Below are 24,958 nucleotides of genomic sequence, written 5' to 3'. Positions count from 1 at the left end.
AAGCCAAGGAAGACTGGGGGAGTCAACAGTCTTTCAACATGAATATTTGATTGACGGCAGATCAAAAATAGCGTGGATGGAAAACTACAAAAATAAAAGAAGAAAAAACTGTCACGTCAGAGGCAGGCAGACAGGGGAAGGCCTAAAAAGCAGGACGGGAAGAACAAGGGAAATAACAGGGGTAATCACTTTAATGATTACCATAGAGTTTGACTCAGATTAGTCTCAGTGGAATCAGTTTGATATTCTGCAGGCTCACTGATAAGTTCAAGGAATTCAAGGATGTTTTGAGGGAAAAAGGAATGTCTATGTACTGCAGATTACAGAATGTTGTGATGATGCCTTTTTTCCCCATCCACCTGATGGAAAGAATGTATGAGCTTCAGATGCTAGGCTTCATCTTTTAACTTCAATGATCAATAACAATCGATTATCAGGAAATATAAGTCCATTAAGTATATTGCTATATAATATATACAAACTGCATATGTGACCTGTAATGTAACTGTTCTTGCAACTAACGATCTGCTATAAGATATACTGAAAAGTAAAAAGAACTTTTTTAATGCTTTAAAGACACCAATTTTGCTGTCGCTATGTTTTTAAGCAACTCTGTGTACTCTGATCAGCTGCAGGAGGCCAACAAGTGCTGTGATAACGCGCCAAGCTGTCAAGCTAGTGACGTACTTTGTCAGACATAGAACAGATGCTGTTCCTCTTACACTGCAATCTGCGGTAAAACACTATTATCCCCAAGTGATACTGCTCATCCCACAAAAACATCCTGTAGTCACAGGCAATGCTGTCCAGGCTCTTGACAGGACATGATACAGGATGTGGTACCACACTGCTGTCAGCATATCAGTAACATGACATTCCTGTAAACATGTCATCACTGTGATTGGTCAGCTGTGCTATTTCTTTTTTATGAATTAGCCTGTTAACTCTATCTGCAAATCATTTAGACCACTGCTGACAAGACACTTTGAACTTCTGGACCAGTAGTTTCAGTACATTTTGCAGTATGAGAGTATTATGCAGTATGTCGTACTGTTTTACTTATAACAGTATTTTTCCTCTATTTGATGTGATACTCAAGAAGCTGAATACAAGCCGTTTGAACAGTTTGTGAAAGTTAGAATTTTCAATTTCATGCGATCATTAATTTTCAAGTGCATTCCATCTGACCCCTTCATTGCTGAAAACAAATTTCTCAGATTTTATAGTGTAAATCATAGAAACACACACAAAAAAATTCCCTCATACAAAACTAACTGGGAGGCATCTATAGGAAACGTTGATGCTCTCTAAACATGATTAAAGAACTTCACAGCTGAGGCTGTCCATAATGCAGTTGGCTGTAGACAAGAGCTAAGTAAATTTGGAGAAACTACACAAATGTATTGCATAATATAGACACATGAAAATGCAGTAGATCAGTAAAACTTTACAGCCAGTGTAGCACATCTATCCATCCTGCCCCAGAAAAATACTAAGTGTAACTCTATAAATAAAGAAACAGTACTTACATAAAAGTTTACATTAGTGCTGCCGTTGTATAAACAAAAAGCCTTTTTTGACGATGTGATGATGAGATTCATTTGCCTGGAACTGACCACCTGAAGAGAGAGTATTGCGTCCTAAGAAGAAACACAAGCAAAGCACTTTTTATTAAAAATGTTCACATCAGAACATAAATTGAAAATGACAAATTGTAGCTTAGTTACTTTTGATGTTATCCTAAATATATACAGTTTTACATCAGCAGTGCTTTTATGCGCACCCTCCATTTCTATTGTTCAGTGTTTTAAGTGATTGAGTTGAAGGAGGAGAAGTTAGGCATTGATGTAAATCTCTAAATGTAACGCTGAGATTGATTAGGAAGACAAACAAATGAAGTAATATAAATGTCCATTCACACTATGAAGCTATAGTGTGAGTGGATATTTATCTTGGTTAGTGTTACCACAAACGGCAAAATTGAAAAGAGAAACCCTAAATCATAAAAGGTCGGATAATATCAACTTTTTGTTTGTTTGGACAATAAGTTAGCCCCAAAATAGTTACAATAAATAGTATTATCAGAGATGGATTGTTACATGTAACATAATTATTGGGACAGGCCTATTGATATTACCTATCTTTCTTTAGAATCAGTAAATGTTGACAGTAAAAATATTGTGTCATTATGTCATGTGAAGAAAAATAAGTAACGACTGAATTGATAATAATAAAATAATAACTACAATAAAGAATAAGCCCAATAAAAATATTCTGCTAATATTTGTCACTTTACTGCAGAGATAAAAAAATTAAAAACATCATGAATATGTTATTTATGCATTTAAAGTGTGACAAAAAAATATGACATCTTTGTAACCTTTGTAAACCTACATACGCATATAGAGCCAACAAAATTAATAATTACAGTACTATAATGTTTCCAAATCTGAAAAGAAATTTGACCTTAAGTCAGCATTTTTTTTCTACACCGTTCCCAAATTGCAAGGCTCCCAATCTGCCATGGAGTTTCATTAGATATACCTTCAATTGATGGAGTAGGGTGACAGGTTGCTAGCAGCACACAGTTTAAAAATAATCCCAACTGTAGTTCAATTCTGCACAAGTTTGATACCATTTCTCCCCAATTCCAGAAATCAGCAGGGAATATGACAATTATCCTTGCATTTGCACCTATGAAATGTCAACACATGCATCTCTGCAGAAAAAGAAGTGCCAGTCTTTTGAGGAAGGTTCATATATAGACAGAATGGAGGCTGTCTTAGCTGTCTGTCTCAATTCTGATACAGATATTAATGAGGTCATGCAGTTTTGAGTGTTATTACATCTTTTTGCAGTCAAAAACAAGTTTAAATGGTGAAAAACAGATAAAGGCCATCAAATTGTATAATTACATATTTGCAAGATCTGCATACTGTACTTCAATTTATGATTAATGTCTTATGGTAAATGTAGCATTAAAACTTTAGTATAAAAATAGGTAGTAATAAAAATAACACCAAAAAATCTACTGTGCTCCATCGTGTACAGTACAGTGTTTTTACTATCACTTTATTTATTTCTTATAAATTACAATCTGCTGCTCCTGAGGGTTATAAAGTATGCCGCATATAAGAACTTACTAACATAATTTATCACATAATGTAATACTTCATTAAGCATATTTTCAGCTGAGGGGAACACAATGCTGATATGATTTGCTAATCACCACTACAGTCAGTCTGCAAATCAGCTTTAATTACCCTGCTCCACATTTGTGTGGGGTAACGCTAGTAACAGTGAGTTTGAAGGATGGAAGTGGTGGCAAGTAAACCTTTCCCGTAGAAGCCTGAATTTTACAACATTTATTCTAGACTGATTTAATGCTAATAAATCTGAGTTGTAATTACTTTTACTTCTGTAATAGCCCCAGAACATCTGAGTTTAGAAAGTGAAAGAGTCATGAAATCAGTTCAATTGTATGACTCAATGCATTTGAAATATACAACAGTTTTTAAAAAGCGTAGAAATATCTCTCCAGCGTGAGGATTCTGAGGGAATTTCAGATTCATAAATATACATTTCTGGGTTCATCCATTTGTGATGCCATTTGATGGCAAATACTTTATTCTCTTATGTCATGTTTATTTGAAGCGTTTTCAATTGTTTTCAGAGCAGGGCTTGTTGAGGAGACAATGATCATGGTGGGAAAACATTGTGAATCTTTAATATTAAATTCATTTATTTTCAACCTGATGTTGCAGAACGAGAGACAGGGAATTGTGATGAGCTGAGGCCTGAGCTATGAACATTCTCAGATCCATTCTGAACAAATTAGGTCTAAAGAGACCACCAACAAACTGTCTATAAGTAAAACATAAAATGATTTGAAATAGAGACTTGCATGCAAAGTGCAAAGAAATGAGAAATCTGTTTTGCACACGCATATATACATGCACCATGTCATTAGGGTCTTGTACACTGTAAGTTTTTCATAATGGCTGCTGCACCTTATAAATGTGTTCACAAACTTTTTGAAACGCTGCAACTCACACATTGTTGGAAAACAAAAAAGAAGTAAATATGATACAATCAGACGGACTGATGAAAATTACAATAGATTGGAAATCACATTTCTCATCCTTTTAAATAAACACTGCGTATTACGCATATGACCTGTGCTGACAAAGATGGAAAAGGTTGCACATTATTGGAAAAAACATTACATTGCAATATTTTGTGTTTCTGTAATATACATTTTCACCAAATGACTTGAATAGCTCAATTTGGAAACAGTTGATCATTCAGGATGATCAACGTGATGTTTGTAGTTAATGTGAAATGACCCGCGCTTTGCAGGGTCCTTGAATGCCTCACTACAGTGGTACAACAGGAGAGTCGGTGCCTACCATAGTCATGGGAAAAAACAACAGGTAAACAAAGTATTCGCCTCTCACGTGTGATTACGATACTTATGTTCACTTTCTTTATTTTCAAATGGATACATTTTATTGACTGACCATTCACTGGAAAATTGCACTTTTGTAGCACGTCCATGCACAACATTGGGTATGCAACTCATTAGAGTTTACCAAACACATAAGCAGGTGAGCACCATGACTCCTCTTCTGAGTTGATTTTGGAGCGAAAAATAAGGTAGATTAATACATTAGTTAACAAATCATCAGCACTGCTTATATGTGTCCCTTTTATTGCTTGTGTTTAGTTTGATAAACTGGTCAGTGTGATGGTTGTTCACTGAGCATCCAGTATCAGCATCATGTATCAAACATCCCCAAAACTGGTTAGACCGATTTCTCTTGTTGATAACTTAGAGAAAAAGAGAAATAAACAAGGAATCTCTGACTTTTGTTTGTTTTCATTTCTTGTTTCCTGTTTTGTACTTTTATTTGGTAGCACCTTTGTCCCATTGCCTGTCTGTCCATTGGGCAATTTACTCACTAATTAGGTTTGATTGTTTTCACCTAGTCCTGTTTATTTAAACTCAGTTCTCCCCACACTTGGCTGTCAGTTTGTCTGTTATGTTAGGGAACCTAGCCGCTGTTTGTTTGTCCCCGTGTGTTGGTCTAAGGTTTTGTGTTATTTTCCGTCATACCTTGGTTTGTAGTTTTTCAGTTAAAGAAACCCTGTTATTATTTATCCCTCCTTTGCCATCACTGCGTCCTGGGTCTTATAAACCACACCCTTTTACAACCAATGAAAGTGGTGGACTCAAAAGTCCCAAAGCAAAAACATTTCTCAAAAGCAGCACTGCTTTAGTTTTATGCATAATACAGTGGATTATTCCTAAAATGTACAGCAGTTATACAGTACAACCTCGTATCGAGTCAGGTAGGCACTTCACTACATGTCATACTGCACATGGTGGTGTATGTGACAAATGAAATTTGAATTTGCAGTAAGCATATTGTAAATGTTAATTCATGTTGTTTGCAGAGAGTAAAAGTGGATCAAATGCTACATTAATTAGTCTGAGTATTTTCAATGCCTGTGAATATTCCACAGAAAATATAACAGCATGGACAGCGGGAAGGAGTGTAAAATAATAAGAGAGAAATGTGTTTAATGGAAAGGGTGATTAATGGGCTGACAGATGGGTGTTCGCTGGGACATGGGAAAAGGTGATCAAGAAATATGAGATACTGCTGTATGTATAGTCTCCGTGTGTGTGTCTATGCATATATATATGTGAACTTTCCATTTTCAGCAATAGTTATGATAGTAGGAATATGGCTGGATAACATGAGGTACACGGTTTCTTCCCAGAAGTACCACTGTGTTTTTACCTGATGTACTTTTACTTTTAGTAAATTAATGAATGGCATTTCCTGTGAAGTTCACCTTGCTTCATACAGAGATAACTTAGAATAAATAGCGTTTTCCTTAAAGAATCATTTTAATGAACTTCATTGTCTCTCTGTCCCTCTCTCTTTTCCTCCCTTCATCCTTTTTGACTTACATTCTTTCATTTTGAACTCTGAATCGTGACTAGTGTTGACCCTGATCACTCACCTTTGCTTCTTTTGTTCCTGAGCTTTCAAGATACAATTGTTTCCCTCTTCAGATATTTTTTTTCTCGAGAGCTTTTTTTGAAGGGCCTTTGCTGCTGGAGTTTCCAGTTATTCTTTTGGCTCTCTCCCTTAACTTCAGTTGGCTCCGTTGGTCTTGTCTCGGCCTCGTGCCAAGACCCAGACTACCCAAGCAAATGTGTGACATCAATAGACCCTGTACAAGCAGCTCCTCCTTATGAATTCTCTTGGCCTGAGCAGCCCCTTGATGCTCCCTTTCTGTCAAACTGTGAGACTCAACTGTCTCTGGCAGGTTGTAAATCAGTATGAAAACAAAGGGATGAGGAAGAAGGTGATAAAATTTAAAGGACAAATGGGACACAGGAGGCAAACATCCCTTCTGACTGGACAATTTGGCAAGAGACGAAGACGCTCCTATTCCACTGTGTTTACGAGTCAAGAGCAGTTACAGGGTCTGTTTTAAGATGCCCACTTTCTTTCATTTGATAAAACAATCACTCATAGTTCGAGGGACATGATATTCTAACTCTGTATAGTGTCCACTTCATCACAGACCCCAAAACAAATTTCCCTACAATTAACAACAATTTTCAGTAAATTGTTAAAATGTTAAATTTTTCTGACATAAATTATTCCCACATAGCATAAAATAGTATGTCTGGTTTTACTCTTCAGGCCTAATAAAGATGACTGAGAGGAGCAATTCCCTCCTAATATAGTTTAAATCTGTTCTATCATCAAAAAGCGTTCTGATTTTCAGTCCATTAAATATACTGTAACACTTCAGTCCATTAAATGAGACTAAAGACTTGGCAAAAGAGTTCAACTACATTTATGCCAGTAACTCAGGCAACCTTCTGCTTGTACAATGTATGGAAAAGCATCTTGTCTCGGCATCTGTCATGGTAACCAGCCTTGCAGCTAAGACAGCGATGTTAATGTGCCTTTATGTTTGATAAAAAATTTCAATCCTGACAAGTCTAAAACATGGTGAAAGTTTCCTTTAAGAAAATACATCTGAGAGGCTTCTAAGACATTAAACATTTCCACAAAACAAGCTATTTGAAAAGTACAGTACAAAGAAAAGCAAGAACTAACAGAAAAAGCAAACAAACAGAATTTACTGATAAAGAAATAAGTAATGTAAGCTGACCAGCAGTGTTGGACAGTTAAAAATGGAAGCTGGTACAGCAATAACAACATAAAGATTAAAAGTTTTCTGGAGTTACTTCTCAGTGTCCTTTCCTAAAGCTAAAAGTTTTAAAATCGAAATGACCCACTACACTTTCTGCAATTATGGTTTGTGTTTGTTTTGCTGAAAAATGATTTTTTTAAATACACAGCCAAACTTGCAGCCCTGGGTTGTGATAAAAGCCTGTTTAGTGTAAAGAAAATTGTGACATGTCACATGTTGGGAAAACCCTGTTGGTCTGCTATATCTGGCATCCGTTAATGGTTAGCTGGTTACTTTGCTGATAAAAGCTGGACATTAATTATGTGTGTGTTTATATTTTTTACTGTGGGAACAAAGTTTTGGGGCTTATTTATTTCAGGATCAGGGTTAGAGTTTGTACGATACTGAACAAGAGGTTTTTTAAATTATTAATGAGTCCAGCCAACTAACCAACTGTGATACCCTTCCTGCTTCACCGGCCTACTTAGTCACTCCTCATTTGCAGTTAGCTTCAGTACATATAGACAGTCAAGCCTTTACATTTCTTTGCTTCACCACAGCAAACTGTGGTCAAAGGGAAGAGCCAGCTTGACTCTTTATAAATGAAATCACTATCCCTACCCACACTCCTAAAACCGATTAATTACCTTCTGTATGTTGTTTGTTTGCCTGTACACACACAGAAATGTAAAGCAATGTCATCCATTTGGCATAGGTCAGCCTTATCGTTTGGCTTCTTTTACAATTGCTGTGTTGCACCTGTACAAATAATGGAAAAATCGAATTCACTGTTCCAATCTGGGTGACAAATTTAATCACCAGAGAAGCTTGTAATGCATACAACCAGAGCATGTGTGCATCGCATAGACTGTCATAAGCCTTGTTTATTATCGGCGTGACTACAAATAATGTACTGTCAACTGATAAAGGATAAAGAATTCTTAGATGAGAAGAGAGGCATGAACAGGTCATGATATGCACTGGTTTTAAATGAGCAGTAAGCTGTGATGTCAAGGGAAACAGCTCAGTTTTCATTTGCCATATGTCTCCATCTCTATGAAATTATCAAATATATTTAACCCCTTTACATTTACATAATCAGGTGTAGTTGCTAAACATCTAAATTGTATATCCTTACCGTCGAAGGAAAGTTCAAGTTAAGGATGTGAACCTCTGCATTGTCCTTTGTGGTGAAGTTGGTCCAACAGCCACTTAGCTTCTCTCTCACAACTACATATGAGTTTTTATTCTTCTCCTCAGGAACGCATGTCTGACTTGGGTCTAAAAGAAAACCAAGTAGAAATTGTTAAATGGTGTCAACAGTATACAGTACAGTCAGGTCACTGTAAAAGGCATTAATGGTAATAACAGCATTAATATGAAGCTTCATTCACTAGTTTTATGTGTCAAATGCACAATCCTTTGGTTGGTCCTTTCCATAAAGTCAGGTTCCAACCTCAGCTGCCTCTTTTGCCCCCCAAATTTTTATTCGCAACAATCCTGTTATATTTAAGCATGAGCAGCACATGAATGAAGACCTACTGCATATATGTGAAAGACAAAAAGCAATTATTTAACAGATAGATGACCCCAGCAATGTTACAGATTCCTTGTCTGAAACGGGCAAAATTTGTTATTAGTCATTGTGAAAGCTTCTCCCTGGTCTCAGAGTATGGATGTTAAATGTGTGGGTAAGACTACATTGCTGGTTCACGTTTATCAGACGTGTCAGGGAACCGGGCTACATTCATCCATCAAGCCCGCTCACTCTGCTCTCTCCTATGAGCCTGCTGTTTAACCTGGGGATCCATGTCTCAGGAGGCTGAATTAATTGAGCTGAGGCTGTGCGGTCATGAATGAGGTGAGGTATAAATGCCTGGAGTTTGACCTGGGCTGTGTGTGTGTGTGTGTGTTCTATTGTGTTATATTAGAGTGAGTAGGCATGTGCACATGCTCACTTAAATCTGCCTGAAGGTATTGAAAAACAATTCTCCACCAAAGGTCATCTTTCCTGAGGAAGAACAGTGAAGACAGAATGTAATGCAGAGGGCCAGATGTGTTTTCCAACTCGCCCAGGCACCTCTGTCCCGGCCTATCTCTCACATTTTGCTGACTTGCTGTCTGACTGGGGCATTATGGAAGTTCTCTGGCTTTTCAGTCTTGATTCAAACTAACATGGCTGATAGAGTCTGTAATCTGGATCTACTCCTCAGGACAAAGTATCAAAGGAACCTATCTTTACTATGGAGTTGGTTCTCATGGAATCAGTCTGAAATCCTCCATGCTATCCATAATCACTATATAAGCAAGATGAATATAACTAATATATGCCATATGCTTTAGCATGCACTTCACATGCACAAGTCATTCCCACATCATCAGGTGCTGATGCCTGTTAGCCAGCAAGTGCAATAGTACAACAGAAAAAACAAATTTAGTAAGCAATGCTGCGTGACATATGATTCCACAGACTTGTATGATGCATTTGGTCCATTTGCCCAACAGACCATAATCCCTCAGAGAGAGAGGATGTGGAGTAAAACAAGTACAAAGAGAAAGAAAGACGAAGGGTTAATAGGAAATTGCAAAGTTTGGAAGGTCATCAGGATGTGCCTCATTTAGAAGTAGCACTAATCAAAGACCTTGGTACTAGCAGTGGAGGGGAATGGACAGACACATAGATAAAATGGGATAGAAAGTGATGACTGCAGTGAACAGCAAAAATTGGAAAATGTCACGTAATCACCTATTTTTCTTGTTGTTGTTGTCACCCCAATGGATTTTCGTTGCTATTATGGACTCAGTCATTTCTTCAATTCATTTGTTTGCTCATATCATCTGTGACCCACATAACTAATAGAAAAACATCCACTTTCAAGATGATCACACTTGCTTTATTTTTTAGAATAATTTTGTTATGCACAATATCTCATAATTGTGTCCCATGGAAAAAAAACATATTAACAAAGTCATAAGTAGTATTTCTACAGTCAAAGACACAATGGGCAGGCTGCATCATTTATTAAACATCACCTTTAATGTTTCTTAGTGTCCTCAGCTCTAGACTGGAGGAACCCTAGAGGTCAGGGCTGGTTTCCTGTTGTTTTGGCCTTTGTGTTACTGTTGTTGCTCAGTATCCACATCCATAAAGTTATGTCTCTCTTGTTCTGCCGTGACAGAGTCAACAGCCCATGACTGTCGCCTGAGAGGTCTCAGTATAAATCACACTCACTGTTGTGTAAGACTGTGTGTGTCTGTGTGTGTGTGTATGTGTGTGTGTGCGTATGCATGTGTCACTAGTCTCTTTTTTTTACGAGTCACCATTAAATATGAAGAACATTTATTTTGTCCTCTTGGCCCTGGAAATGCCAATGGCCTCACTAAGCAGTTTGCCGGTAAATGAGGTATAGAAGAACCATTCCATCTGCTTATAACAGCCCCCCCCTAATTCCTATTCCATGAGCGGACATGTTTATTGATGTTAGTGGCTTCAGTTTAAAAGTTGGCTATGAGAGTAAGAAACCATTACAGAAGCAGAAGCATTCATTTGAATTAATTTTGACAAAGGCAAATATTAAGATCCGATCTTTAGGTTTGCCTTCATTCTTAATGCAAATTAGGGTTAGTATAGTTACAAATGCCATATTAAATGGATATAGGTGAATTTTGTATACCTGAATAGAGTACTGCTAATTACAGTTTTAAAGGCTCAATATGGCCAGATTAAAAGACTGAATAGGCACTTGTATTTAACTGGCAACTTATTTGATGCTTATAAAATTAGGATCAGCAGCCAGAGTATGTAGCAAAAATCAATAATGGTCTTTGTAGAAGCACATTATAGATGTTTGTGCCAATATCTGGAAGCATTCAATAAGTTGATGGAACAAGTTAACATTAACTTATCAAGAATTAGAATCCTGAGCATGTTGAGAAAAATTTAACGAAGCAGTTGTATTTATTGTTATTTTCTGTTGTGCTGCATCAACTTCTATCAACTTATTATTTTTACGTCATTAAAGTATAGCTTATACTGATGAAACAGAGTTTACTCTACAGCTAATTCTGACCAGATAAGCTTTTTTTTTTATTTTTTTTTTTACTGTAGCGGTAATTGTAGTCATTCCAATATTTTGCTGAACAGAGTGAACTAAAAGATTTATGGCCTACAGCTAGCCTGACCTATGACATGCCAGTAATGGGCTGTCTGCAGCATATGTGCATCCAAGTGTTATCTCCATTGTTTCAAGATTTAAATTAAAACACTCTGTAAGGATGTGCAGTAATTAATTCAGGATGCCAACCTGAACCTCCTAAATAAAGTTTCATTGTCCAGAAGGGACTCACATAAATATGCAGAGTGCATTACAGCTAAACTGGGGCCTGTGGCTGTGCTCAGGCATTACTGGAAACTTGTGTGATTTATCATTATCAGTGATCAAAGTAGCTCTACACAGTCCTGACACCTTGTACTTCTGTACTTTGTCTTCTGCCTATTCTCAAAATAGTAACACAAAGGTAGCAAGTCCCTGACATCAACTGTTGTGACCTGCTAATGGGATCATCGATAAATAAAACTTCTCTGAACGACCAAAATGGTGAAACACCACCAACACTACATTATACTAACAGTCTCTAATCCAACTTCAGGGCAGCATTTACCACATTGCTAGACACAATGTTAATATGGTGATAAAAAATGTTCAGTTTCAGCCCATGAAATGTGTTTAAAGCACCTGGTAGAGTTTAATCCTCTTTAGTCCCCTTCATATGGAAACCAAAATTCTCCTGCCAGACTCCCGACTGTCCATCACCATACAAGAAGCAGAAGTACTGTACGTGTAGAAGCACTGTTCAGTTTTCAATGCTATGGCCTTACTTCTTGTTTTAGACTTCTTCTGCAATGTCAGCATCAGAAAAAAAATAAATTAAATAAAATGACCTTTACTAAATGTAACATTGGCAGTAATATGCAGGAAGACTGGAAATCCCCCAATTAGATATTACTTCATGGAAAACCTGCATTTCTTTAATAAGCTACTTAACACCTTAGTGAGCAGAATTTTATACTTGGGTGTAATTTCTATTCCTTTTACAGCTGCTGAATATAATTCCCTTTAACATTTGTCGTAAAGTTACATTTACATTTAGTCATTTAGCAGATGCTTTTATCCAAAAGAAATTACAAGTAAGGTAAAAAAACAAGTCACAATTCAACTTCTCCTCAACTGTGGACCTGGACAATGTTTGTTTGCATAAAACTTTTCCTCATTTAAGGGTTATTTCATTCTTTCATTCATTCATTTCATTCTTTCTTTAGGAGAGGACTCAAAGGTACATTGTAAAGTACTCTGGCCATCCAGGCCCGCTGTCGCATCAGCAGAGATGCCATCGGCCCAAAGTCCATGTACCAACAAAGTGATATTCATGGTCATGATATTCAGGGTCATGGGGTTGCTGTAGCTGATGTCCCTGGGTAAGAAGCAGCGTACACCTTGGACGCATCACCCATCTATTTCAGGGATAACACAGAGAGACGTACAGAGACAGACAACCAATCACACCAACAGTTCGGGCTACTTAGAGTCACCAAATAACCTAAATGTATGCCAGAATTCTCTCTTCTCTCACGTTCTCTCTGTGGTAGCGCACTATATGCAAGCACAGAGAGAACATGTAAACTCCACACAGTACCAGCCAGCCCAGATTCAAACCAGGGACCTTCTAGCTGTGAGGCGGCAACGAAAACAAAAACTTTGTAAAATTGTGATACATTCTATTTTACTTCAATGAAAATGAAAGATCCATTACTAGCAGCCTTTTCACTTACCTCAGGCAAGCAAACATGCAGGCTTCATTTCAAGCCCTGTCTTTCTTGCCCTCAATCATTGTAAGTCACAGTGGAAATAAGCATCATCTGTTTGCCTCTTGTTAGGATAAAAAATAAAGATTTGCAGATAAAGATTTGTGATAAAGAGAATGTCTAGGTTTCAAAGAGCAAGAGACAGAAAAAAGATCGGGGGGGGGGGTGATACTGAAGGAGATTGAAATCGGTCTGAGGCAGCGACAAGGGGGGAAACCGTTACAGCAGACAACGCAAGACCAACTGTCTCCCCTGGTCCCTCGGGGTAAACTGTTTGTGTCCTGGGTCGGGAGCAGGAGTCACGTTGGAAAAGAAGAGGGAGGGGTCAGCAGTCCTATCTGAGTTAGTCGAAAAGGGAAAGGGGAGCTTCAAGCCTGGCTCAAGCTTCTCTTTCGACCCCACACCTATTGTCCCGATGTTTCCGCAACTGCAGATTGAGGCCTGACCATCCACAGGAAGGTAAACAAGCTCTTATCAGTGCTCTGCAGGGGCCTGCACTGTCCCCTGGCCTCTCACCCCTGCGTGCTACACATTACACAGTCATACGACACACAAGCTTCCTGACCATCTCACCTCACTTGTTAGTCCTAAGATTCAAGCAAAAAAAAAAAAAAGGCTGATTATCCTTGTCAGTTTAACGGCATAAGACTTTTCATGTGTGTGCTTGTGTGCCAAATCCTGCTTCCAGTGTTTGCTGGAGAGGAACTGAGGATGTGATAGCGGGCTTGGAGACAGCCTGTCTTCACACTAGCTCTGTTTACACCTTTGGGAGCCATTCGTCCGTCATCTCATCGTTGTCGGAAGCAAGCGGAAAAAGTCCAACAGTGGTGTATAGAAGGCCTATGGCTCACTTCCCCAGTTGGTTACTCACTCACTTCATACCTTGTCTACTGCTAGTTATTAATAATTTCATATTCTTTGATGCAGATTAACTTGATTGGGCTGTGGCTCTCTATTCAAGAGTTATTGGGTAGATAATATAATGCATCTTTTCTATTCACAAATATGGTTGGATTTTTCCGCAATATGCCAAATAGCACTAGCAAAACACAATTAATCATCTCAGTGTTAATTGGTTGGTAGACAGACTAATGCAGAAAGTTTTATGCTACCTGCATGTAACCAAAGTGGACTGAAGCATTACAGATTAATTGCATATTGGTTGCTCCCAATCATTCAAGATTGATGTAGCTCTGCACAACATATGCTATACCAAACAGAGATTAGCTTGTTTTTGATAACTGATTGCACTGATTATTAATGCTTTCCAACATGAGGGTCGCATATGAATTAAAAATGTATATTGAAGTGTATCTATCTATCTATCTATCTATCTATCTATCTATATGGTATGATCAGAGTGTAAAGAATAGTATACAGGACTGGAGAGGCTTTAGGCTCCCAGATTAACTGACAGCTCTTTTGAAGCTACTTATACACTATTCACCAACCAAATATTACTTTTTGATGCAGCCTACTTTCTGATATAATATGTTGAGAAACTCAAATGTAAATTGTATCCCTCTGTGGATAAATATACTCAAAAATAAACCCATTGAAAAAAAGTGCATCATTTCTTTTTCACTGTTTAACTAATGGAAGTGTTGAAAATCGGGAGAGATGTTTGACAACTGTAACTTTACCTCCTCTATCATCTGTGAAGAGATTAGGTATTAGGCCTGACTTTTTGATTTGTTGTAGTTACACTATATGAGCAGATTAAATCTGTCAGCTGTCTTAAGGCTTTTTGTTTGAGTCGCATATTCTGCTTTCTGACATATCATAGAAATGTGAAAAAATAGAAAATCCAGTATCTAATACAGGATTCTCTTGTCATATCAAACATACATACATAGTGTGAACACACCCACAGTCATGAATCAGAGAGAGATATCAGTTCTTGAAACAGATTGACCAGTGTGGTCAACAGGAAAACTAAACAGCCAGTACTTGAGTCAAGAGGCTCTACTACTATACAACACTCAACTCCACTCTGTACATGTAGAAACAGCACTGACCACTTTGAAAACCATTTTTTAGAAAGCCAGTGTGCTCTCTTAGTGCAAAACTACTGCATAAACATTCGACAAATGATTAAAAGGCTCATATTAATTTGTTTGTTAGAAGTTTTTTTAGGCCAAGAGAAAAGTTCAAAGCAAAAGCTCTTAATTTGGCAGAAAGGATTTTAGAATATGTTGGCTAGGAATATTTTGATAGTGAGTATTCAGCTGGGGGGACATTAAGGAACTAAACCTGTTCTGCATAATAGTGCCATCAATAATTGAAGCCACTAGTGAAAGAAGACATGTGTAAAATAATGGTTTTGAGACAGAAAGATGAAGATTCTGTAACCCTGCTATTAACACTTTTGACTTGAAGTCATTGGTAAGTCAGGTAACCAGTATTACCCCCACATTCTGCCCTAATATACTGGTACATTTCCTATGTTTGTGCGGATCCCGGGGTTAACCATGGACAGACAAACTTTCAGATAAGCGTATAAGCTCCATGACTTATCAGCACGGACAGCTGGAATGTTGACATAGGCACAAGTGGTCGCCTTGCTGACAAGGCATTTATCTTGCCTGCTACTAATGAGTCATTCTGCACTGATGTAACATAATGAAAGTGATGGGCCAGAAGGCACAAAACCCTAAAATCACACAATGATTCGGGAGAGATTCTGTCATGATTTGGCAAAAAAAAAAACAAATGATGATATACTAAACTCTCCCTGTACTTAAGCTATTCATGATCCAGTATGTTGTCTGTGTTTAGGATAAATTTTAAAGCAATGCTGGACCACAATTTACAATATGAGATACCCCATTATGTAACACAGCAAGTATTAATTGCAAAGGCCCGACACAATATTCAGTATGTAAGTAAACTTTCAAACCAAATACTTGTACTTATTTCATTACTCAATGTCTGCACTAGGTGCGTATATAATACGTTTTACAGACAACAGGGCTTTGTCATGCAAGGACAGCTTAAATGAGGTTTCCGGTAATAGACAGGGGAAGGAAAAATGGGAAGATAACACAAAAGAGTTGCTGAATATGCTGCAGATATGTCAGAACCCTTCCAAGAAATAAAACAATAATAACACTGAAACTACTGATTGCACGCTTAGGTATTTTTATGTTACATTTGTTTTATAATAAATGGCAAATACTAATTAGTTAGACTACGTACAGAGTACTTTCTTTTAGAATGCCACAAATACCATGATTTACATTACATGCCACACTGCATGGTAGAGCCATCCTTGTGACTAGTGAAGTGTTAACTAGTGAAAATCATGTGGGAACAGACTAAAGAAAGGAAACTTAGCGTTAGTGAGGCTCCCCCAGACTGCATTCTGTATTCAAACAGAGGAAAAGCAAAGCAGTCAGAAATGGATTGTTATTTGGGAGGGGCATAATACTGAAGGAGATTGAAATCGGTCTGAGGCAGCGACAAGTGGTCGCGTCTCCCTGCCACCCAGTCTGACGGCAGGCAGAGCTGGCTCACTTCAGTAAAACAGGGGAAGTAGACTGTTTTGACTCCCAATGCCATTTTTAACCTCAGTGCTTTTTTGCATCTTTTTTGGCTTGTTCGGCAGCATGCCTTCCAAGAACCTTTGTCATCTCTTTTCATCTTAAATTTTCTGTTCAAATCCATGATAACCTATGTATGTCAACAAAGAAATTCCTCTTTTACCATTTTTACTAAGGTCGTTTTGCTTCCCATTTTTCTAATTACTCATAGTCTGCTATTTTCACTTCTTACAATTTACCTCATTTTCCATATCTCCCAAATTTTTATCCCTGTCCTGTTCTTCCCATCTCTGTGTGTAATCCCCTACTTATTTCTCTTTCCACACATCTTCTAAACCATTTATCTGCTCTTTGACAGTCACATAAATTTGACCCCCACTCCCTCTCATTCTCTATGAGTCAGTCTTTATGAATTCTGTTATCTCTATTTGTCTGTCTTTCTGTCTGCCTTTCTGTCTGTCCGTCTGACTGTCTGGCTCTATTTCCCTGTTTGAGATCCATTTTCAGACTGCCTCCCTCTTTCTTCAGTGCCTTGCTAATCACTTTTGTACTTTTCCTTTAGCCCATGGAGGGAGACTCTGGGGTAGGCAGAAATCCAGCAGGAGGTCTGGCAGTTAACATCATGATGCCTGGCTCCCAGTGGGAAAGTTTTTGCAACAGGGGGCATATTCAACACGACTTCCCTGCCAGGAAATGCCACGCACACAGTGGATAAAAATCACTAAATACAAAGACTTCAGTCAGACGCATAGATAATTGTTTATGTGTCCAACTGCTACAGTTGGCTTAAGTGGTTATTGCGCTTGCAATTATAAATTGTTCTGAAAATACAAAAAAGGCTTTGTGAAATTGATCTCAAATATAGGTGCTATAAAACTACTATACATCCCACGTAACAAGCAGGTGGGAAGAGAGAGTCTTAGAATCTAAGGCTAATGTCTTATAAGATTTTTTTAAATTGCCCTAAAAGGGGCACGCTACCAACATCATACATGAAAATCAGTTTACCCATCAAGGGGAGTTCTAATTAGGCTGTGGATAACAGTTGGATAATAGCTTCTGTGTCCCTTGAGGTACTTTATGAAGTCTGACAAAATAAGCCGGATGATGCCATCCGGTGTCTAAACTTGGGCTTGGAAGCTGCAAATATATAACAGTAGGCTTTTTTATAAACTGAGAAAGTGAGGTCTACAAAACATGGCTGCTTACAATAAACGATGGATGCTTACTCATGAAACACTACCTGAGTACCATGGGAAATGCATGCATTTTTGGGAGCTTCACCCATACATCTAACCTAAAGTCAAGGTATAGTGACTTTAGTGTTGAGCGTTTGTTTTGTAATCCCCAACCAAGTTAATACGCCAGCTTTATAGAAAAATAACTCCAAATCAGTGCTACACCCATTTAAGATGCATACATAACTGCACTTACACACCTGCTTGAAGTATCAGTGAAAAAGAAAAAAGTATCAAAACATTATTAAAAGAATAACATTAGCAAATTCTGGCAACACAGTTAAACTCCTGTAAGAAAAGGCTCTAGCATGTCTTAATAAATGACGCAGCTGATCTCATGAAAATTTTTTAAAAAAGCCACTTTTGCAAAGGTATCATCACCACCTCTACAATCTTGGCACCAAAATTAACCCAGGCATATGCGCAAAAGCATTTTCACAAATTGTGCAATGTGGCCAAATTGTGCACCACAGGTTGTCCAACATAAAGCTGTAGGCAGGACAATGTAAGTCCTTCAACATAGCAACATTTAAAACACAATTAACTTCACAGTGTGGTGAGTTTAAGGCCTGTGTAATGTTGTCTGTTCTATTGGACCCTGACAGCAGCCTGCGGAGACAATACAGATAAGCTACAAGGGAAGATGGGCTATTCCTAAACATGGGAGTTTAGTTAATGTTGGGATATGTTTAATTCAGGTTTAAAAGACAAGGGTTGATTTTATAAATGATGCAGAGCTGATTAAAACAACATCTCATGACAGAATGTAACCATGTTCATCTAAATTCAGGTTAAGATTAAGAGCTAAGCTGTGTTCCTTTGCCTGGAGCTCAGGAAATGCAGAGGGAAAGTCCAAACTAGAAAACAGACCTGGAGACTGGTGGGGGCTAACGGGATACCTGCTGATTTACTCTAACTTACCCAGAGAAGCCAATTGGTTAGATTACAATGTGCAACGTAAACTACTCTTCAAACTGCTCCTCTTCACCGAGCCCCTCTTTCACTGCTCAGACACCCAGTGTGTTACAAGAAATGAGAGTGTTCTAAAACTTACAAATCTGATTGGCTAGAAGGGTGAGCCAGGTTTAAAAACATTTACAAGCAATTATTCCTCCACTGCTGCCAGTTCTTTTTACTTAGTCTGGGTCACAGGAAGCTTCGATAGCGCCTCTCAACATTAAGATAAGCTTTAGAGTATATTTCCAGAAAAAGAAAATTCTAAAAAAGTTACATACTGTACATTTAATTTTAATTAAAAAACATCCAACTCAATACTGTATTTATATTCAGGGGGAACATTTACAAACAAGCAACAATGTATAATTGTTATGTATATTGTATCAATTATGTCTACCATATCTATTGATATACAGTAGACCTGAACATAGAGGGTTTGGGTTGCTTTGATCTAATAATTTAACCATCATTTAGACATCTCAAGAAGGTTCATACAAAAGAAGGGTCAAGGAAAAATGTAAAATTTTCAAATTTGATTTCTTAAATTTTAAATAAAGCTGAAGTAAGACTGAGCAGAGATAGAACACAATAAATGGTCAAGAGTGTCATGGGTGTTGCTTTACTTGTACTTTTTTGTACTTCTTCTTTTAATGAACTTTTATGTTATGTATCCTCCCACAGTGAACTGCAGCTGGCAAATATGATGTAATGACGTAAAAACAGAACTCAAATCACACTGACAATATGGGTGTCGTATTTTTTGACAGTACCATATTCAAACTAGGAATGTGCAAGTTTAGATTTATATACAGTATGTATGTTGCCAGCCTTAGTGTGCATCACCTGAAGTTTGTGCTTCATTTGTTCGACAGAACTAAGGCCCAGTGACAATGTCAGAAAAAAAGGACAAATCATTTTGACAATGCTGGACTATATAGTGGCGAACAAACAATAAAGACAGAAAGGCCCTCATATGTGTCACAGCAATGTTTTGATTAATGCGTCAACACTCAGTACACAGGGTCAGAGTACCCTGATATCTAAGAGAAGTGTCACAGCTCCTTCTGGGTCTGCTGTAGCACATGAAAAATAAGAGAAAACAATTCTTGGAAACCTCTATAAGAAAGAACAAATTACCAGTGAGCAAGACTATGTGTCATGGAGGCAATTAAGAATGAGCTAAACAGCCTCTTACCGACTTCAACAGCAGGCAGTGAGACCGATCCCCTGTGGTTGAAGCTACATGAGGTCAACCCTCCACAGGTGTGCCAGTTGGCCAAAAAATACCTCTGTATCTGTGCCACCAGCACCCATGCTGAGAGGGTGTTTAGCACTTGTGGCAATATTGTGATTTGTCATATAGTAGGTCAGCAGTAAAGCCAAATTTAGTGAACAGCCTTGGGTTTTTTTTTGGCTCATAATCTTAACAGTGCTGTATGTTTACGAGGACCATTTTGCCTTAACTAAAAAGGAAGTTAGAAATGCAGTTTATCTTGTCTGGTCTGTTTTTATGAACCCAAAGAATGAAATGCATTATTTGTTACTATAGTATTTATTCACCTTCAAGCAGAGCAAAATGAAAATAAATGAAAACTAGCTTGTTGCTGACAGTTAATGTAAGAGCAGTGTGCATATTTCTTTTATTTGTGGCATTTAGAATCTGAGCCAAATTTTACTTTACATTAATCCATTGTTAGTAAGGTTTTTGTTGTTGTTGTTGTTTCATGTTTTGTTTTAACAAATTGCATCTACAGTGGGCCTTCTAAGAGAGAGGGCATATTTTGTATAAACTATGTTACTGGACCAGCAGATTTGCAGTGTTAAAGAGATCAGTCAGAAGAGACTTCTAACTGATTTCCAAATATATCTTTTATGTTAAAAATTAAATAAATAAATATTTGTAACTGAAGTACCCAATATATTGTACCTTTAATATCTCAGCGTTAGTGGGCCATTACATTCAGGATAATTGCACAAAAAGGGAATATCAATTAAATAATAGACTATGTTTTATTAGAAAGTCATGTGGCCACCCAAATACCAGATTGCTGCAGGCAAGTGACACCCAGACACCCTAAAGCAGCACTGCAGAGGACTAAGAGCTCGGTCTGGATTATGGCCTGAGGGCACAGGGAGAGTTTCAGATCCCTTGCCACCTTGTAGGGATTACATGTTTGAATTTGATATGGGCAGCCACAGGCAGCTAGTGGAAAGAGCCAACAAAGGAAGCCCACACATTTTCTTGTTTCTTTTACTGTCTTTTTTGAAAGTATTATTTTAACTACACAAACAAAAGCTTCCAACGGTGACTAAATGGTTTAATATACTGAAATACCATGTGGAGCTTCATGGGTTTAGTTTGTGTGTCATCATTTGTGTCCCTGCTTTGATAAAATATTGAACACCACAGCATAATCTCTTCTGAGTTGTTCTAAGGATGAACCATCCTTTTAAGCCAAAACTATTTTGCTCATAACCTCACACTATGGGCCAGTTGTAAAATCATGATTTAGCGTGCAAAAAAAACATACTTTAAATAACATACTTTTTTGTCTTGTGAATGCAACAACACCAGAACACAGGTCAATTATATGCCTTTAAAACTGAGGTTGACAGAAATATGCCATAAAGTCCTTTTTAAGGTTAGATGCTTTAAAATGATCTTAGCATTAAAGCCATTTGGCCGTAAATACTAAATATCATTGGTAGGCTTACCATAAGCTGCAACAGTGATGCACAGAAGCAGGGCAAATGGCACCATGTGACCCTCCATCTCTGCTAACTTTCAGTTTGAAGACTTGCTTGGAGCTGGGTCTCAGGGGTCTGGCGAAACTCGGGCAGTGGGTGATGTGTCCTTGTCTAATGGCAGAGCAGCAATGATTGTGGCAGCAGAGGAGGTGACAATTGCAGTCTTTAGGTGTAAAGATTACTGGGGGGGGAAAATAGTTAGGAAATCAGTAAGGAGATGTGATGGCAAGTAAGGATGTGGTCAAATATCAATCTCATGCACTTCACCCGCAAGGTCATGTACAATGCTAACTATATCTGACTGTAAAATGAAATCTGTATAATAATTTTACCTTACACTGATTAAGCATACATATGGTCATAATTATTGATGCGTAATTAATATTAATAGCGATGTTTGGGCCTTAAAACACTGATTAATTCAATAGGACATGTAAGTAAAAATCACATAAAAGACCAGTCATTTAGCCTACACAAACGAAAAGGTGACCATTAGGTTACTGAACTGCGTTTAAATACTTCAGGAAGATGACAGGATTTTTCCTGAGACAATCCCACTATATTTTTCACCATGTTCCTGGTGTACATGGAGGGTCTGAACCCAAGGGCGATCTGCTGGTCACTAGCTTCTGGCCGAATGTTTCAGGAAACACTACGGCATCGCTTTCTTTAAATAATACCACAATGCCGGGATCAGATAAGCAGGAAGTCTCTCCTGTTATGTGATTCATATAGATGGAAAGGAAGAGCCTGTGTAAACTGTTTACGCACTTCTAATGAAAAACACAGTCACGGTATTTCACTGAAACTAAAAGTCTAACTTGTTATCCTACTTTAGCCAAAGTATTGGCTTAAATGATGAACCAAGAATTGAACCGATACACAATGTTATTGTTGTCATTTAATGTATTAAACGCGATAAACTAATATCCGCCTTCTTTGGCTTCAAATTGTTGTTTTGTTCACTTGTTCAAGAACATCAGTATAGCATAAGGTTAATCATTTCCAGACCGATATAAATCGGACCGACAGTGGTCCACGATCAAAGAAAGTGGTACGTCTCACAGTTAACTTCAGAGCAGCGAAATAAAACAAGCTACACACCCCTGAGATGTCAAAGTGAAAACAAATATATGAATCACAAAACTTACTTTTTAAGTATGCTGGCTTCCTTGAACAGTGTCAGTTAGGCTTTAGTCCAGCGGATTGTATGGAAGTGGATGTGACTGCATTCAGCAATATAACGGTGGTCGTTTTCCAAACTTTTTGTGCAGCATGGGCGGTACAGATGTGGCCTTGTGACCCCTCCCACCGCCGGAGCTCTTCTTCTAAGTGCTGGACGACGTGCTTATCTGAGCGGAGGCTGTTAAAACACATGTTTTACTTAAAATCTTTTACGTATTTATAGTTTAAAAGCAAAGGAATAACCCTGTTTAGGAAAGGGACATCATACCTTTCAGAAAGTATCATTTGAATCTTAATATTGCAATGAAAATGTATTTAACACTAATATATATGTCCATATGTCCAAACTGGTTTATGCTCTGAAAAATGGCCCATAATTATCTAAAGAAATGTGTGGGAGCTCAGATAATACATTTCTTATATACTTGAGTGTCTACTATTTATGACATGACATAAAGTGAATGGTAAATTAAAATCAAAATATGTGAGTATTGTGAGGGTTGAAAGTGCCTGTCTCTCTGGGGATATTGACTCTCATATAATTTGCACGTGTATTTTTTTCTTATTTGGAAAAAATATATATATTTGGACGCAGTTTTTTGCTTGCATGTTATTGCACCCACACCTAGCTATTGGACACACTGGATTATATAGGTATGATTGAATTATTATTTTAAATATTATTTGAAAATATCAAGATGACAGGGTGGATGAGCACTCGACGGGGTGGACACATAAAGCAGAACACAAAAAGCATGACAAAATATGGCAATGAAACATTTATTCCACTTAAAAAAATAAATTAAAAAATTAAATTCTCAATCATATTGATATAACCAAACATTTAGAACGGCCTGCTGTAGGGTCATGTCGTTGACTTGGAGAAATGGAGCAGAAGGCGAGAGGTGACTGGTCTTCAGCAGTGTAACGTACCCCTGTATGGAGAGTTGCCTGTTGGTGCGATCCTCCAAAGTGGACTGCTTGAATTTCTTGGCTGTATTTGCACAAGTAATTTTGACTAAAATCAATATGCAGCATGCACTCATCTGGTTTTAAGGTCTCCCTGATTTGCCTGTAGGCTGTGTATTGCCATCTGATGTTGAAGATGTGTTGCTTAAATCTGCTGAGCCTTTCTTAAAATTGGCTAACCAGGTCATACTCGGTTGTTACGAGATCTCTTTTGACTGTAATCATAGAGGATTTGTCTTCTTTATAGATCCTTTCTGTGGTCCATTGGTTTACATAAACCTCTTCTTCCCCAGGTTGTTTAAGGGTTTGATATGCATTGAGCAGGCTCCCTACACTCACTGTAAGCACATGCCTTTCCCTTTGCATCACACAAGACTGAATCTGCCATTTCTTCTATACTTTTGGTAGACAATATATCACGACTGTGGAGGACATTTGCCATGAGTTGTGTGTTCTCATGTGTTTTGCACAAACACGTGTTGCGGTCAGCCTCTGTGGGTGTAACAACCCAAAATGGCCTAAGCCGGCAAAACGTGCTGTATGACAGTTGGCCATGCTGCTCAGACAAACATTTTCTGTGTAGATTTTTCCATGTATCTGTGAGTAAGCTTTTTTGCATTTTTTTTTCTTTTGTCGTGTGATTGTTTGTTTGCACCCTGGTGTCATACGGTAACATCATCACGGAGATAAAAAGACCTCATTTTCCTCCTAATCTCCGGAGCTGCACCACTTTCTTTCTCTTCACGGTTGCACAAAGATCCACACTGAGGGTTGCATTTCTTTTTTTGGAGTAGCCAAATGCCATTTGTGTGTACATCTGGAGTTGGTATTTTTTTTAAATAATTCCAGAAGTCACCCTGGCAATCAGTTGTCTGTCTCTCTCAGTTTTTGCGTTTCTGTATTTTTGCCTTATGTTCTCAACCACGGTGGTAATGCAACCGCAAGGGGGCACAAGCCAGTGTCTTCTTGTGCCAGTCCCAAGTCTGGATAAATGCAGAGGGTTGTGGCAGGAAGGGCATCCGACGTAAAACACATGCCAAATCAAACATGCGAATCGTGACAAAGACTTCCATACCGGATCGGTCGGGGCCCGGGTTAACAAAGACCGCCACCGGTGCTGTTGACCTACAGGGTACCGGTGGAAATTGGACTACTGTTGGTCGAAGACGAAGAAGAAGAGGAGGAAGGTGTGTTCGTAGGCAGAGAGAGAAGAGGAAATCTAAGAATGTAGG

General features: G+C 38.1%; 1 protein-coding gene across 3 annotated transcripts in view; it reads right to left on the bottom strand.

Moving 5' to 3' along the window:
• eng (endoglin) overlaps nt 1-22,869 on the bottom strand; it is a 35,332-nt gene extending 12,463 nt beyond the window's left edge. For 2 of the 3 annotated variants that reach the window (XM_067483822.1, XM_067483823.1), the window contains exons 1-4: nt 22,724-22,869; nt 21,540-21,753; nt 8,363-8,505; nt 1,530-1,640 (exon numbers count right to left, since the gene is read on the bottom strand). In XM_067483822.1, coding sequence (XP_067339923.1) covers nt 1,530-1,640; nt 8,363-8,505; nt 21,540-21,597 — 312 coding nt within the window. In that variant the 5' untranslated portion in view covers nt 21,598-21,753; nt 22,724-22,869. The remainder of the gene's footprint in view (nt 1-1,529; nt 1,641-8,362; nt 8,506-21,539; nt 21,754-22,723) is intronic. The other variant, XM_067483824.1, reaches the window with a different exon arrangement.
• Nucleotides 22,870-24,958: the final 2,089 nt, after the last annotated feature.

This window comes from Channa argus, chromosome 18 (assembly GCF_033026475.1).
Source record: "Channa argus isolate prfri chromosome 18, Channa argus male v1.0, whole genome shotgun sequence".
Classification (NCBI taxonomy): Eukaryota; Metazoa; Chordata; class Actinopteri; order Anabantiformes; family Channidae; genus Channa; species Channa argus.
This window is presented reverse-complemented; position numbering and strand designations above follow the sequence as displayed.